Genomic DNA, 16,749 nt, shown 5'->3' on the forward strand with positions numbered 1-16,749 from the left:
CGTTAAATTAAATTTAGCCCTATAAATGTTCATCGTCTGCACTTTTGCAAATCCCTGATCAATGCCGCATGATGGTTTATAACGTTTGCCGGTCGTTATCGGTCTGTCAGTCAGAAGCTGTCAAGAGAATCAGGTAAAAGGGCGGATGCAGGGAGACTGCCACTTTAAGAGTTGCATGGAGAAGCTAGTGATTTTCCACTCAAACTGATATTAAACGCACACACGCTCATTGAATCAGCGATCTTGGGGGGAGAAAAAAAGTAGATTACATTGTATGACTCGTCGTTAAACACAGGCTACCAAACAAGGAACAACAGGCTGCTTAGTAAAAGTAAGATGACGGGTAATCCTATATATTCTTAATATATCATTAAGTGCATGAGGTTAATAGACTATGTTTTAATAGGAGAAAATGTGTGATAGGAGAAACCCTAATTAATCCAAATGTAAGTTGTTGTTTGTTTAATATTTAGTGTTCTGATGCGGAAAGTAAGCTTGCTGATCCTTTTTATTCGCTCATAAAAAGATGAAAACATTTCCTCTTTTTCTTTCACATGATGCTGTGCGCTTATCCGTTACAGAGAAGCAACACTGTTTCAGCCCTGCCATACAAACGACGTGACTAAATTAGGGCATGTTTTGGTCATATACTGAAAAAAAGGGAGGGAAAGGAGCGAAGTTCTGGTCTTTGAACCCTCTTTTGCCTGTTCATCGTGTCTGATAAGACAGCGTTTCCAGTTTCAGTTTGGTCGTATTTGCTGAGCTGCTGTGGTGCGTTCAGGGGCGGTGCGTTCACAGTGATATGTGATGAGGATGAGGAAAGTGTGAAGGTGCACCTTCGCTTTCCTCAGCCACAAATCATTAGCTGAGTGAATGCTGAAGTAGGTGTGATGAACTAAGACGTTTACTAGCTTATATATTAGTGACACATACTTAACCTACTTCTTCTGTCTCCGCCTCAGCCAGTGTATGATTGATTGGCGTGTGTCCTTTAGTAACACCAGTCCGCCCTCTCAGCAGATGAAACCTCAGGGGTCGCTGTACCTCTTTTGGCATTGGTGCTGAAAATAAAGTCCCCGAATTGGCCCTTCGGAGGGCGTGAGGTGCTCACAAGGTTTCTTGAAGGCTGACTTAAAAAAGTGTTTTTGTTTGTGAACTTGTGACATGTGTAGTAGTTTCATATATTACTGTGAAACTCCTTGTAAACCTGAAAATAAATTGGGATTCTTCGCTAAATTAGGAAGCGATGCTGTTTGATTTTCTTTGATGGTTAGTATTTTCCTGGATTACTGCAATTCTTCATTTCAAATACAACAACACAAAACACAAACATTTTAATATATTAGCTGACTGCTGATATAACACAGAATCCCCTTCAAAATGAAAGGTCTTTAAACTGTACCCCATCCGACTTTGGCAAGGGACCTTCAGTTACTGTGATCCTCCTTTCTAAACTGCCTTCTGATTAGATACCCATCACAACAGCTTCTGTTTCTTTACTTTTTTTTTTTTTTAAATAAAAGGCTGCTGTGTGGTCAATCTAATGAACATCAAGTCCACTTGTGTCACATATGTGATATGTTTTACATTTTTATTCCTTTATTGCTGATGGTGCAGTGGTGTGGTTGTTAGAACTCCCGTTTCAAAAAGGTCTGGCTTTGAAGCTTCTCACCAGTTGGATCCTTTATGTGTAGCATTTGCATTTTGTCCCTGCACCTGCATAGCTTCCCTCCAGTTCCTCCATATTCCTTCCCACAGTCCAACAGCATGCATATTCGGTTGTTTATTTATGCAAAGAACATTGAATTAAAGCTTAATAACATCTACTATATAAATGAATTTACATGTGTTGTTCAGACTGCACACAGACCTGATCATCTCAAAGTGAGCATCAGTTTTAAAGCCGACACTTTAGCCAAATTGCAGAAGACGAGATGTGAAAGCCTGTAAGAAAAACAAAAACGCAATTCTTAAAGGGAAAAAAGAAGTAGTAGGTGAAAGAACAAAGTATATTCACGATTTGCATTACCCATCCAGTTTGACATTGTTATAGTTAAGTTCATAATTTGTTAGACAGAGACACCATTTTTAGAGTTTTGCCTCAGAGGATTTTAAGACGAGCAGTCAATATGTGATTGAAATACAGGCTTGGATGTTTAATTTAGGAGTTAAAATGCATTAACATTTTAGGAATTACACCCATTTTTCATTGCTTAGTCCCATTTTCAGAGGCTAAAGCTAATTGGACAGTTGACTGACAAGCAGTTAAATTTCCAGGTGAGGCGTGTTTCCTTTTTATTTCAGATGAAGCAGACATATCTGAAGCTGATTCAGAGTGTTGAATTTACAAGTATTAACTTGAAGTATTAACCAGAATGATGGGAAGAGAAAAGTATGGAGACGGAGAGAAAGAGCTCATGATAAGAAGTATGCCACATCATCTGTCAAACATGGTGGAGGTAGTGTTATGACATGGGCGTGTATGGTTGTCATTAAAACCAGGTCAAAGTGATTATTGATGATGTAACTGCTGGTGGGAATGGCAGGATGCGTTATGAAGAATCCATGGCTAATTATTAGCCAAATTGTGTGACCTAACTTGGCATAACCCAAATAGTATATAGAGCATGACACTGAGGAACATACTGTATGGATAATGAATCCAAGAGGTGCCAAAGATGTATTTAACCAGCAGCTTGTCACCAGCCGGTTCATGTCCCTCATTTAACTGTGTAAATCCTCCAGTGGAGTTTAAACGGACTTTTCCATGCCAGCCATTGTGAGCCACTGAAGCAATGAACTGCATCCCAATAGACCATTAACAAGCAGAGGAGACACATTACCTTATTTGGCATTGTTATTAGTTGATACTGTACTTGTTTACATTTCCCAGATAAAACGCCACGTGTCATGAAAGGACAGAGGACATCTCGACATGGTCTTAAATTAAATTAGTTTTCACATGAAGATCTCTCTTAAAAGGAAGTGCGGTTGTGGAAGTGAAATTCATTTTTCAGTTCTGTTTAAGTGTCTAAAACAAACAAACAAACAAATAAACAAACAACCTCTCAATGCTTCATTCAGTTGGTCACTTTGTAGCAGATCATAAACCAGTGAAGGACTCTCAGTCGCTTCCTCTGAAATGTCCTCTGTGTCTACAACATGAGTAAATAGTATGTGTATGCATTGCTTGTGTGACACACACTCACCCCCCACCACTTGGCAGTTTGTATGTTTGTGGGCAGAGACTTGTAAGTGGAAATTTACAGTCTCCCACGTTGGTACCTGAGTTGTCTGTCAGAGGAAAGCTGTGTCCAATCTCTACTTTGGGTTTAATTGTCTTTAGCCAAGGGGCGGGCTCTGCTGTCAGCTTCACTTCTTCTGACCCTGGCAGCATAAAGACATTCAGTACAGAGGAATGGTGACAGCTGAGAGAGAGGAACACTATACATAGTCGCAGCCATGAAGGAAATGTAAGTTTTTTGTATTGTTTTTCTGAGGGGAGATTTGATTTTACCGGGTACAGCTTGTGTGTGTGAAGTCACAGCTTTGTCAGATTAAATACAGTGTGAAAGAACTGCGAATAGGCTTTGTTGTTGTTGTTGTTGTTGTTGTTGTTGTTTTTGTGATGCAAATTGACATGAAGAAGAAAGGCAGTAATTTTACATTCATCACTGAGGATTCTCAACAAGTCCACTATTTTCGTTCTTAAAGGCTTAGGGATTTTTTTGTGAGCTATATCTGGGGCCAGCCCAAAGGACTGTTCGCTTAAATCTATAGCTTCCTAACACGAGGCAGGCAAGTGAAAGCTTACGCTGAGTGGACGAGAGTAAAAGGAGGGGAGTAAAAGGGATAAAGAGAGAGCGAGAGAGAAACAGGATGAGAAACAGAACTGATCCAGTTATGTAAGCAAGCCTGAGAATGGCAAGCAATTCAAGTGAACTTGTCATGCATAACAGGAAGAGAGAAAACTCAGAAAAAGATGGCTCACAGTGTGCACCAATTTAGTGAGGAGACATGTGAGAGCTCTCAGAGAATCTTTTTCCCAATGTTGTTGTTGGTTAAAGTCCATTTCCTGAGAGATGAAAGTGTGATTGTAAATTCAATTGCCTCTTTTTTTTTTAACTGTCTCTATAAAAAAGTTCTCTTGACTAGGTGTCAAGAGGAACTGAACTTAGATTAGTTAGTTTCTGCACATGCTTTTCATCACCTGATCTTTGTTAAGAGGAAGTATCTGATTTTTCTTTGCCAACTCATTCTCAGTAGCATCAGATTCAATCTCATATCTTAAAATTAATTATGGCTTTGTCATTATGGCTCCTTTGTTCTTTCTAAAACACCCGCTGGCCGGGAGCTTAAATTATATTCAGCCTTGCCATGCGTTACACAGTTATTCCTACCCTATTAGGGTTGCTTTTTTCTTTTTGGCTCATGCAGCGCAATAGGATACCTCGACCCGTATTAACAAATCCTTTCTTTCGTGGAAAGATGGTTTACACTGTAAACACTTGAGTTAACTTAGGCTGTTGTAGCTTCTTGAGAGTAGCCAGCACTACGGGGAATGTACAAGGATATCGTCCTCTCTAAATTTGGATCCTGTTGAACTGAGTCGCTACTGATGTGGTAAAAAAAAAACAGAGATCCTTCAGGTTAACTCGGGTTCATAAAGTCTTTCATTGCATTGTAAAAAAACACTCATCTGAATTACAACAGTGTAATTTAACTGTGGTTTACAGCATGTGTTTAAAACCAAATGATTTTCTTCATCTGTGGGTTATTGCGACAGAGTAAGAAGGACAGTGGGTTTCTTCACTGTGTGATTGCACCAGTGTATTCTGTTGCAATCTGTAGCGCTGATGTTTTGATGTCTCTTGGTAAAATTGTAGAATTTGCATTTTGACTCTTCTTGCCTAAAACTTATTCCATACTGGATCTGCTCTCTTGTCAAAGGCAAATCTGCTCACCAACCATTTCTATAGTCTGAATGACCTCCAGGCATGAGTTGCTCAGATTAGCAAGATTAGCAGCATTGTCGTGTATATTATGCGCTCGCAAAGCAACCCGAAACACAGTCAGGAGATAGCATTATCTCCCTAATGCATCTCCCGCTCACCTCTCTCCTTTTGTTTGTATCACTGTGTCTTTTTTTTCTTTGCCTGCAGCATGGCACAAAAAGAGAAGCTTCAATGTCTGAAGGACTTTCACAAGGACACTCTGAAACCTTCACCAGGGAAGAGCCCAGGTACGAGACCTGAGGATGAGGCAGAAGGCAAAGCTCCTCAGAGGGAGAAGTGGGCCAGTAAGCTCGACTTTGTCCTGTCCGTGGCCGGAGGCTTTGTCGGATTAGGAAACGTCTGGCGCTTCCCTTACCTTTGTTATAAAAATGGTGGCGGTACGTAATAGATGCACAACAGATAGAATAAAAAAAAAGATCAAGATTAAGGTCACAAAATATCTGAACTCAATCGTGCTTGAATTCCCTCAGGTGCATTTCTTATCCCTTACTTCATCTTCCTTTTCGGGGGTGGTCTGCCGGTGTTTTTCCTGGAAGTCGCACTGGGCCAGTACACCTCTGAGGGAGGGATCACCTGCTGGGCTAAGCTCTGCCCCATCTTCACTGGTCAGTTCAAACACACAAACACAAACTTCTCACCCACAGAAAGAAGGATAAAACCTCTGCACAAATGTTCCCCACCTTGTTCGTTTAATATTTAACACTGAGTAAAAGCCTCATTTGTCTGAGCGAGGTTTCTGCCCTCATTTTCCTCCTGTGTCAGTCCAGTATTCATCTTTTGGACAGCGTGTTCTGCCGAGTTGTCCTCTTCTCTCTGCCAGTACAATTAGACCAGTCTTACCCCATTAGTCTGCTTTGTGTTGTGAAGGTTACATCACAAAGAATGCAGAAATGCAGAAGCTAAGAATTAAAATTCCTGAATATCGAGGTTTGGAGCTTCGGCTGGAGGATACCCATGTTTATATATTAGGTTTATTTCCCCCTCTTTTTAAAAAATAAAACATTAAAAACCCAGTTATAGCACTACTACACATGCACAATGCTCAGTCCTCATGCAGACAAGATCACATGTCCCCAGCTTATTCTAACTCTTGAACATAATGCAAGCTTATATTATTCATACAGAAAGCAAAGAAAAAAAGAACAACACACACTTACCTAAATTTTTCCTACAAGCAGGAGCACATGTGCCAGCCACCAAACAGCTGGAACTGCTGTGAACTTCCGCTTTGTGCATGCTTCAGCACAACAACACGAATAGCTTATTTGTTTAGTGTCTAGCACATAAATGGTTCTTTGCTGGGTGAGAGAGGACAGCAAGTTTTCTCTCATAGATGTCTGTTCTTAATAAGTGTCGCGTCTCTCCCCCAAAATGCGCCTGCTGAAATCGACTGATGAGTTCTTGGTTGCCATAGAAACAGACTGTGAGGGGGGGAAAGTTGCCTAGCAATGATCAGAGTCTCGTGCAAACCTGCTGCATGAGACTCTGATCATTTTGTTGCCATGGAGCTGCAGCGTGCCTGCTTGTTTTGTTTTGGATTATGAGATATAATCAAAACTGTGAGTACTGCGGGACAGCACTGCCTCAGTTGCTCTTTTGTCACCTGATTTCTTTACTTGAGCTCTTGCCGGACCACTTATATGCATCCCTTTACATTTGAATGACAGCTGTAGACAAGCACTGACGCACCACACCCGTGGCAGCTGCTTTGACACTCTTACTCATGTTCACACGTGGGACATCACGCAAGAGGAAACTGCATGGCTCCCGGATCTCCAGCAGCTGTCAACGGTCCCTGTTATCCAAAGAATGCCGAAGCTGATGTCTGCCCACCTGCTGTTATAGAAAAAGTCCCCAGTTTGCTGTGGAATTGACCAATCACAGCTCTCTGTGCTGTTCAGCATACCTCAATGTGTTTTTATCGCACAGGGAATATGCGACTTTACTCATGTGGACCGCGTGCGTCGTCTATCAGTTTGCATTTGGAATGTAGGAAGGGGGAGGTGGGAGTGAAAGAGATGATAAGTTTAAAAATACTCCAAAGCAATGGAAGAGTACCGGGGTGTTTGTGTCCAGGTTCCCAGCAAAGTCATCTAAAAATAACTTAAAAACACTAAGGACATTATAACAGTAGATAGTCAAGTGAAGCCTGGGCTGTGTTCCTCTGTGTTCGAGTTCGAATAAAGTCTTCTTGTTCACCTTTGACCACACTCCGTGTCGCTGCTGTAACTTCACAATATTTTCATGTTCTTTTAAAGTGGCAATTATCGATATTTTGAAATAAACAGAGGCTCACATGACTAATTTCCCATCAGCTTGTTTTGATGAACACGCATGGAATTTTAACCCATCTCTGCAGTAAATTATGTGTGCCGTTTTGTATACTTTGCATTGTTTTAATTTCCTGTTTTGGTTCACTCTGACTGAGCTCTCACAATAGGCAGTAATAAAAACAAAAAACCGATAGGGTAGGTGAGCAGCTGAACAAAAAAGGAGAACTGAATCAAGTGTTTTGTCAATGTTGTGTTCACAGCAATTTTTCTGCCCACAAGTGGTCACAAATCTGTTACTGCAGCTTTAAACGAAGCCGACACAAAGCCTGATTCGAATGTTAAAAGAAAGTTTTACCTTAAAATTCAAATCTGCCCGCCCTCTTATTGTGTCTCCAGGTATTGGCTATGCCTCTATCGTGATCGTGTCTCTACTAAACATCTACTACATTGTGATCTTGGCCTGGGGACTCTACTACCTGTTTCAGTGCTTTCAGCCCGAGCTCCCCTGGGCAAAATGCAAGCAGCCTTGGAACACAGAGCACTGTGTAGAGGACACAGTGCGCAAGAACAAGACCCTTTGGCTGGCAGCCAATGCTACCAACTTTACCTCCCCCGTCACCGAGTTCTGGGAGTGAGTGGCACACACACACACACACCCACACACACACACATCCACTCTTCAGTATACCAAAGTAACAGTGCTTCTTTATCTTGCTTGTGTAAATGTGTTTGAACAGCAACATTCTTGCAAGGGGAGTGTTTACTTTTAGAAAGCACTAGTTCTCCACTAGTTTAATATAAACTTGGTTTGCACTGCATTATGCTAGTTCATCCTCAAAGTTAGACCGTAACTGTGAAATTAAATTGAAGAAAAGTTTTTTTTTTTCATGCACATTTGCTTTGTAATATGTTTGGATCTAATGGCAATTTGTGAATTGTTAGTTAGGCACTTACATACGTTTTCTCTGCAGACGCAACGTCCTAAGCATCTCCACTGGAATTGAAGACATAGGGCCCCTGAAGTGGGACTTAGCACTGTGTCTCCTGGCAGTGTGGGTCATCTGCTTTTTCTGCATCTGGAAGGGAGTCAAGTCCACAGGGAAAGTGAGTGTGACTCATCAACACACCCTGTACTTTTTGGGTTGCTTGGATGCAGTTTTTTAGTTTTTCCCTAACAAGTCAGTGACAAAACACTGCTGCTCAGAGAAAGCCCACATGCTTGGAAACAAGGTTAATAAAGATGATTAAGAGACACAGGCCTCCACGTTGTCCTGGAAGTCAGTCCTTGGCTAGACACACTGTCTGCTGTAAACACTTGACTGGCGCTCCTTAGTCCTGTCTTTGTTTCTGTTAGCAGACCCGAAAATGGGTTAGAGGCAAAAGGCTTTGAAAGTCTTTGAAAATGGATAACTCTATTAGGAACTGGAGGTGTGCGTATTTCCCTATTTTTGTGACAAATTTGTCTTAAAATGATTTAACCTTTAATCAGCTAACAATTCAGGATTTATTGTATGCAGATTGCACGAATGCCACGTTATACTGTGTCATGCATGACTTTTCTCATAGAAGAAGTGTATCTAGGCCCTCCACTCAGCTATTTGTAGGGGGAAATTGTTATCACCCAATAAGAACAAAGTTTCCTTTGAGCTGGAGCTGGACAAATATGAGTGGAAATGAAACTTAAAAAATGAAGAAGCGTTTATCGCACTATATCTCAACAGTGATGAGTCATAACCATGTAAATGTTGTTCATTGTTTTTAGCTAATAAATCCTTTGTCCGGTCTAGGTGGTGTATATAACAGCAACTTTCCCTTTTGTCATGCTGATTGTACTGCTGGTGCGTGGGGTGACGCTTCCTGGAGCCAGAGAAGGGATCAAATTTTACCTTTACCCTAACGTAACCCGCCTACAAGATCCAGAGGTAAGATGAAAACCTTTTTTATTTGATCTGTTAAAGCTTCCTACAATAGTCTCTGGGCCATATAAAATTATATAAAGGAAGCCGTTCACACATAAAGATCCCAAACAGCACCTGCATAGCTCACAAATCAAGAGAATATAACTTTAGTCCATTAAACCAAAAGATTAAACAAAGCAGCAATGAAGCAGTTTAATAGGATACAGTTGCAATAGCAAGTGAATATGCTTACATTACAGGCATGACTCTGACCATATATTTTTAAAAAGATGAAGTGATCTCTGGATTTGCTGGTGGATTTTATTACCTTTGGAAAGAGTCAGAGGCCGTCTGTTTCCTTTTGTTCCCAGACTTTTTGCTAAACTAAGATATTCCACTGCTGCTGTTTATGGCTTTACTGCACCTTCACATCATGCACATGCTCCTTCTCCAAGTCAAATAACATGGTCGCGATTTTTAGCTTTCGAGCAATTTTCAGTTCATTGTTTGAATTTTACTGGTCACAGCTTTCTGTGTGTTGGATATAATAGAACAAGATGATAGGATGATGATGATGGAGTACTTAACCTTATTTTTACTACCCCTAAGCATGTATCAGTGATTGTAGATTTAAGGCAATCTTTTGAAATCTTGAAAAATCAGCAATCACGTCCTACTTCTCAGGTGTGGATTGATGCAGGAACCCAGATTTTCTTCTCCTATGCCATTTGCCTGGGCGCCATGACGTCACTGGGGAGCTACAACAAGTACAAATACAACTGCTACAGGTGAGCTGTGTTTCCACTAGGGCGAGTGGGAGTCTAGTAGTGACAGCAACTCGGTTGCGTGAAAAGAAAATGGGAACTTCGGTTCCACCTGTGTTCATTAACAACCTCCATGACATATGTGTGACATAGGGACTGTTTGCTGCTGGGAGGCCTCAACAGCGGTACCAGTTTTGTGTCTGGCTTCGCAATATTTTCCGTCCTGGGCTTCATGGCACAAGAACAAGGGGTGGACATTGCCGATGTGGCAGAGTCAGGTACGAGGGTCCAAGGTGATGGCAGCAGTGATGGTGGGTGCTGCTGCCCGGAAAAAAAAGAAAAGAAAAGAAAAGAAAAAAAAGACAATTGGAAAAATTGAAAATTGAATTCAATTTAAAAGAAGTAGCTTATGTAAGTCTCGAAATCTAGCAACGTAGAGGTATCGGCAACTGCGCACTCCTTGAACAAAAGCCTCAAAGAAACAGGTTTATTTCTACAAAGTGTGATCCACGTTTTCTAAGGACAGATTTCATGGCATTGGTGAGATGCTGTGTGTTTTAGCTACACAATGAACTGCGGCGTTAAAGAGCTCCTGCACTGTGCCGTCATCATTACTACAGCTGTTCAGTGGCACCAGTCTGTCCCACAGTCATCCTCCTCATGCCATTCAGTAGCTTTATCTTTTGGACCATTGCTAAGAAGACTGGCCCTTTACTGTATGTATGTAACTGTATGTTGTAAGCCCAGTTCTGCTAACAAGCTGTGGATCTCCTGAGATGGACGCCACTGGTTCTGGATCTGTCTTCCTCTATTTCTTATGTTGACTTTGAAGGGGAGGTGTCTTCTTTAAGCATGCTTTCTCTGCTCAGTTTAAGTTAGAAGTTTTGCTATCTGGAATATAATAAAGTAATCAAATGAACACTAATTCTATGCTGCTTCCATCATATATGGAAACCAAAATATATCTATATATCTATATGTATATGTTTTTTCAAATATTTTGACCTACATTTTTCTCAGCTGTTCAATTGATGGAGTCTGTGTCTGATGCTCTTATAATATCTCACTGAACTGGTTCATTGCTTTGCTAAAATCCATGTCTGCTTTGTTTAAATTAAGTTTATTATCACTGCACACCTTGATGCAGTGATAATAAACCAGCATGTCACAGATATTGAGTGCTTATCGAAATGCATCCTGATAAACTCATGTTCAGAATGAATGAGCTGTAAATATTCTGTCAGGCAGCTGTGATTTGTACAGTAAGAAAGGCAATATACACTGAATAACAGTCGGCAGTTATGTAATATGTTACGTGTGAAGTATGTATACTTACATTGTATACATAAGTATGTATGTTTGTTGATTTTTGTTGCTTGTGCTACAGAGGATAAATTAGATTAAAAACCAATCTAAAGATGGTTTTAATATATGGCCAGCAAAAAAACAAAGGAACCATTTCACACAGTTAGAGCTATTCCATGTCTTGTTGGCCATAACGCAGTATTTCCTTTGCTCTTTGCTACTTTATTTTACCATTCCCTCACACTGTATCGGCCAAGCCAAAATTAGATAGAAATGTTAATTCTGTCCTCTCTCCCTTCTCCCCATCCCCTCTCTGTTCTCCTTCCAGGTCCCGGCTTGGCCTTCATTGCCTACCCTAAAGCTGTATCCATGATGCCACTGCCAACCCTGTGGGCCATTCTCTTCTTCATCATGCTGCTGCTTCTGGGCCTTGACAGCCAGGTCAGTGTTTTTGCTGTAGTGTAAAGCTGTAAAGCTATCCTCAGAACAGTTGTTTGGTCTTGTGCCCGTTAATTTGAGACGGACACCTCCATGAGTCTGTGAGTTCATTGACCGAATACGTAAAACACATTTAGTGTCTCTCCTTTCTGTTTCTAACCTCTCTAAGTTATCAGATGACTGACAGACAAGAAACCGGTTTACACAAAGGCATTTTACTACCACATTTGATTCCTTAAGGATCACAGTTCCTTTATGGAAGTTGGTGGATGTCCAAACATTTAGTTAATAAAAGTAAGGATAATAGTTTGTATGCAAGCAGCCTAGCTGAGCTCTGATTAAGACAAGATAATCTAAGTAGACAAAACACAAGTGTACTCCCAAGGGATTCTCCAGCTATATCACATTTCCTGCCTTCAAGTGTAATTCTACTCTTGTGCTAACTGAGTCCTGCACATAGCAAGCTCCTCATCTCAGTCAGCTGCAAGATCAGGCCAGCACTCTAAATTTGAGTACATGTAAAAGCTCATGCAAGTGCTGCTATTTCCATGAGAGAACTAATGCCAGTGTGTGTGGGTGCATTTATTTGGCCGTAAATTATATGCACATTTGTACTCCTGAATGCTATATATTGTTAACCTCGCTCACACATACATGCCACAGTTGTGTGAGGGTTTTTTTCTTTGTTATTGTGCAACAAAGGAGCGTGTTCTCTGTGAGGAAATTCATAGATTTCTTGAAACATATTGTTGCTTATGAGGCAATGAGGAGACACAGGGGAGCGAGAGTGTTACACAGACAAGCAGACAGAGACAGTGATTCACTGTTTTGTTGCTCTTGTGTCTTGGTAGCAACAAACCAGTGTTGCAGAGAGGAGCCTTGTTTAAATTCTCATTACTGCCCAACAAAGACGGCCCTCATTCTCTAATCACTCGTTTGTGGAGGCAAGACAAGAGCTGCGCACACGCAGAAAGATATGCACATTTTTAAATGTTTTTTTCTTTTTAAAATTCTCTGAGAACTTTTTTTGCTTTTGTCCCCACAGTTTGTTGAAGTGGAAGGTCAGATCACCTCTATTGTGGATCTGTATCCAGCCGTCCTGAGGAAAGGTTATCGGCGAGAGATCTTCATAGCTGTGATGTGTTTCATGAGCTATCTCCTGGGACTCGCCATGGTGACAAAAGTAAGTCCATCAGCAGTCACTAGCGCACATACTTCTGATGGCTGTCCTGTTAAGATAAGGAAAAGGAACAGATGAACAACAGCGATAACCCCGCACATTTTCTACATGCCTCTCTGCTGCTGTATTGTCATAGCCAAATATGGCTTCCTAGCACACTACCACACACACATCCGGTATGTCAGAATGGAACAATTTGGAATGCTGTTTTCCATTCAGCATTTAACCGTGCTTCAATGACGTCTTAGCACCTGTTGAACTCTACGGGTAGGGTGCCAGGATTCTTGTGTCCTGCTTTCAGCACCCTCGCCCACCCTTATTTAATACCCCCTTCTATCTCTGTGGGGTCCGTTTTTTCACCACACACACACATGCACACACAGATAATTAATGCAGCTTTCCGTCTCCTCTTTTTCCAGGGTGGCATGTATGTGTTCCAGCTCTTTGACTACTATGCAGCCAGTGGTGTGTGCCTTTTGTGGGTTGCGTTCTTTGAATGCATTGCTGTAGCCTGGGTTTATGGTAAGTGGAAGTGACTCTAGATGTGATAGGTTTCTGTTGTGTCCATCAAAAAGTTTCGTAAAAGAGGTCTTAATGATCTCTGGGGTGTAAAACAAAGGTGGCCTTGTGAGGTTTTCAGACGTCAGGAGTAAATAACTTTAACTGTGGGCTTGCTTTGAGGTTGAGGGGAGGTGAGGATGGAGTTAGTCCCCTGCTAGATTGTCATTGGCCACTGAGAGTTGCCTCCCACCAGATTGTACCCTACCAATATTAACAAAGCGACATTTAGCCAGAAGAGAAAAACCTTAAATGGAATGGAAGTAAAGCTGCACCTTCCCTGCTAATGCCCATGTGCTTTAATGGCACCCCTTTTATTGGTGGAGGCTCTGTGGTCCAGAAAAGTAGTTCCCGGACAACATTTAATTTGTGAAGCTGGGGGCTTTTGTGCTGAGCTGATGCTGTTATAGTAGTTATTTGTCTATTCATCAGCAAAAAAGAGGAAAAGAGTAAAAACAGAATAAACAGAATTAATATTCACATCAACAGCTAATGTCTTGCACAAACCAGTGGACTACAGCACAGTTGCACTAAACACACAGCAATCTATAGCCAGCCAGTAAAGACCATTAAGGGTCTTTTAAGATGTAAAAGACAGAGCTAAGATTATTGATACTATATAGCCATGACCCAGTGAAACTCCAATGCAGTCCAAGGTCATTCTATCATTGGAAACAACAACACGTGTAGATTATAGAGTCGCTGGTATCTAATGTGCACTATTCACTATTTTGGCAAACTTTGCAGAAACAAATAGACTCGGCTTATTGTTTATTCTGTTTTGTGTTGAACAGGAGTCGATAACTTCTATGATGCAGTTGAGGATATGATTGGCTACAGACCAAACCCGTGGATGAAATGGAGCTGGTCCATAATCACTCCTGTCCTCTGCATGGTGAGAGATCAGTGGCACTTCACTGTGTTGGAGGAACTGGCGTGACAAATGTTGATTGCTGAAGGTCACATGTAAGGGGCACAGCTTGTGCTAAATGCAGTGTGCGTGTGTGTGTGTGTGTGTGTTTGCTCCCTGTAGGGCTGTTTTGTCTTCTCACTGGTGAAGTACAAGCCATTGACCTATAACAAGGTGTATGAGTACCCTGACTGGGCCATCGGTCTGGGCTGGATTTTGGCTCTGTCCTCCATGATCTGCATCCCAATGGTGATGGTCATCAAGATCTTGCAGTCTGAGGGACCTCTGATTGAGGTGAGCTTTTAACGGGAGCTTTCCTGCAGAGATTTAAATGAGGGAAATCAATCCAAAGTCAAGAGGAAACAGACTTCCCGGCTCTTTGCAAAAGCAGAAAAGTCCAGTCAGCAATTTGCATGTATTTTTGGTTCATTTGTTTCAGCATTTTACTTAAAAAGAAAGTACACAATAATTAATAATCACATAAACTGCCCTTAATCAACCGCCCTTGTTTATTTTCTTGATAACTGTCATTTCAAGCCCTAAACCACCCCAGTTTCTGACGATCATTATTTTAATGTCTCATCTTCTTCCCTTTAGAGGATCAAAGCAGTGGCAGCCCCAGCGAAGTCAGGCGTGAGCTCCCGCCCGAAAGAATACAACTTGAAGGGCAGTGAGCTGACACAGCCCCTGGACCCAAATGGGAACAATGGCTTAATCAAGCCCACCCACACCATTGTAGAAACAATGATGTGAGCGCTCTCTGTGAGAGGAATACGATTGATGTGCTTTCTGTGGTATCATATTTGCTAACTTTAGTAGGTTTACGTTGTCCGGTATATTCACGTTAGAGATAGTCTGGTTTGATTTCTATGAAGAGGGTTTTATTATTGTATTTTATTTTTCTTGTGATCTTTTTTTTTCATTTTTTACAATATTGATATTGTTGTTGTTACAGTTGTTGTTGCTGTAGTTGGCACTGATCTCAGTTTGGGCAGTATTTCGAGATAAAACATTTTAAATGTTTACTACCTTTCTGTTGATTCCGGAAAGATGAGGAATTTGCTTTTTTTTTTGCCAGTGCTATAGAAGAAAAGAGTAAATTCTCACTTTTCATGTTGTTAAATAAACTAAATGAGTAATTAACTGCAAAAAAAAAGGTGGAAGGTGTCACGTGATTGTGACGGTCTTGTACTGACTTCTAATTTTTATGTCATTTTATGCCACAATGAAATGAATGTACCTCCGCTTGCGGCGGAAGCCAGTCACCTACATCTCTCAGAGAACATATCCATGACATTTTAAGCAGCAATATGCAGTGTATAGAGTAATCTCTTGCTTGACAACTTTTAAGTTACAAGTTGGTCTTGGCCAAATACTGTGAGAAATGCCTTTTTAAGACGATCCATCCTGAAAGCAGTTGAGATAAAATAAGAGAAAACGACAGGTAGGAAATAAAAAAAAAAGGGGGGAAACAAGGGAAGTGGCATTTTTAGAGTATTTGTACACTGCCTGTGTGACTACTATAGTCAGTACCAGTGCATTTATTGAAACCTCTCTTTGCACTTTATATGTTGTTTCACCTTTATTGTAGTGTGTTTTTATTGTTGCAGAGTATCGCAGCTACATTTGCAACATGTTTCAGGAGAAATATTTTTAGCTTCTAACTTTTTGAAATTGTAAACTTTGATATGAGGTATGTAGTTGTCTCTTGACAGATGACAGAATAGAAAGTAGAAACTTGCCATCAGATATTCAGATTTCTCATTGTTAGTGGGATCTGTGGGAACATCACTCAGAAGCGTTAGTTTTTACTAAACCGCCTGACAGCTCTCTCCGTTGTGCTTTCAGTAGCAGGTGCGCTCTGCAGAACGACCACTGGAGTCTGGCTTTTAATTCAATTGTATTTGAGAGACTATTTGTAGAATTTTAATTGTTTGTAAATCACATATGCCTTTTTGTATCAATTTTATACTGCACATCATCTGAACACCATCACTGATTCATTATTTTAATCAAAGCTCACCAATGTGTTTCGCTACATGTCGGTTATCGTGAGCCCGGATTTGCACATTCAGGGTGCAATATTCAGTGAAGCGGTGGCGTAGTCTAATCATACGTAATGCATAACAAAGAAACAACTTGCAATAGTTCAGTACAACTTCTTGAGGATTGTTTTCCTGAAGCATGTGTAGGAGCCGCCACACCACCGTACCCTGCTGCTTTCTCCTTTTAAAAAATTGCAATGTGGAAATTTAAATGTACCAAAGTATTTTTGTCTCACAGTTTTTCCCTTTGAGATGCACATTGCATCATTTCTATATAGATTAAATAAACATATTTTTCTTTGGATTTGTGTGTATTTGATATTTCTGAAGCTATGAGAGTTTCTTTGTGTTTATACTTACTTC

At 40.9% G+C, this 16,749-nt stretch overlaps 1 protein-coding gene across 2 annotated transcripts; it reads left to right on the forward strand.

Annotated features, from left to right (window-relative positions):
- Positions 1-203: 203 nt before the first annotated feature.
- Positions 204-16,690, forward strand: LOC102303259 (sodium- and chloride-dependent taurine transporter). 2 transcript variants are annotated; one of them, XM_005931782.3, is made up of 14 exons: positions 204-331; positions 5,163-5,392; positions 5,486-5,620; positions 7,685-7,919; positions 8,260-8,392; positions 9,076-9,210; positions 9,871-9,974; positions 10,104-10,228; positions 11,584-11,696; positions 12,739-12,876; positions 13,293-13,395; positions 14,226-14,326; positions 14,465-14,635; positions 14,939-16,690. In XM_005931782.3, the coding sequence occupies exons 2-14, from the start codon at positions 5,164-5,166 to the stop codon at positions 15,092-15,094; spliced, it is 1,878 nt and encodes a 625-aa protein (XP_005931844.1). In that variant the 5' UTR covers positions 204-331; position 5,163; the 3' UTR covers positions 15,095-16,690. The 2 variants fall into 2 exon arrangements, with proteins under 2 accessions (XP_005931844.1, XP_005931843.1); XM_005931781.3 differs by lacking the exon at positions 204-331 and adding an exon at positions 3,081-3,473.
- Positions 16,691-16,749: the final 59 nt, after the last annotated feature.

The sequence above is a fragment of the Haplochromis burtoni genome, unplaced genomic scaffold (genome assembly GCF_018398535.1).
Source record: "Haplochromis burtoni strain Fernald_Lab_line unplaced genomic scaffold, NCSU_Asbu1 Contig_146, whole genome shotgun sequence".
NCBI classification, from domain to species: domain Eukaryota; kingdom Metazoa; phylum Chordata; class Actinopteri; order Cichliformes; family Cichlidae; genus Haplochromis; species Haplochromis burtoni.

What these genes read in the sequence shown, in the direction of transcription:
- LOC102303259 (XM_005931781.3), top strand. An exon ending in GCTCTGCCCCATCTTCACTG is followed by an intron (nt 5,621 to 7,684) that starts GTCAGTTCAAAC and finishes TTGTGTCTCCAG; the next exon opens with GTATTGGCTATGCCTCTATC. An exon ending in TACAAATACAACTGCTACAG is followed by an intron (nt 9,975 to 10,103) that starts GTGAGCTGTGTT and finishes TGTGTGACATAG; the next exon opens with GGACTGTTTGCTGCTGGGAG.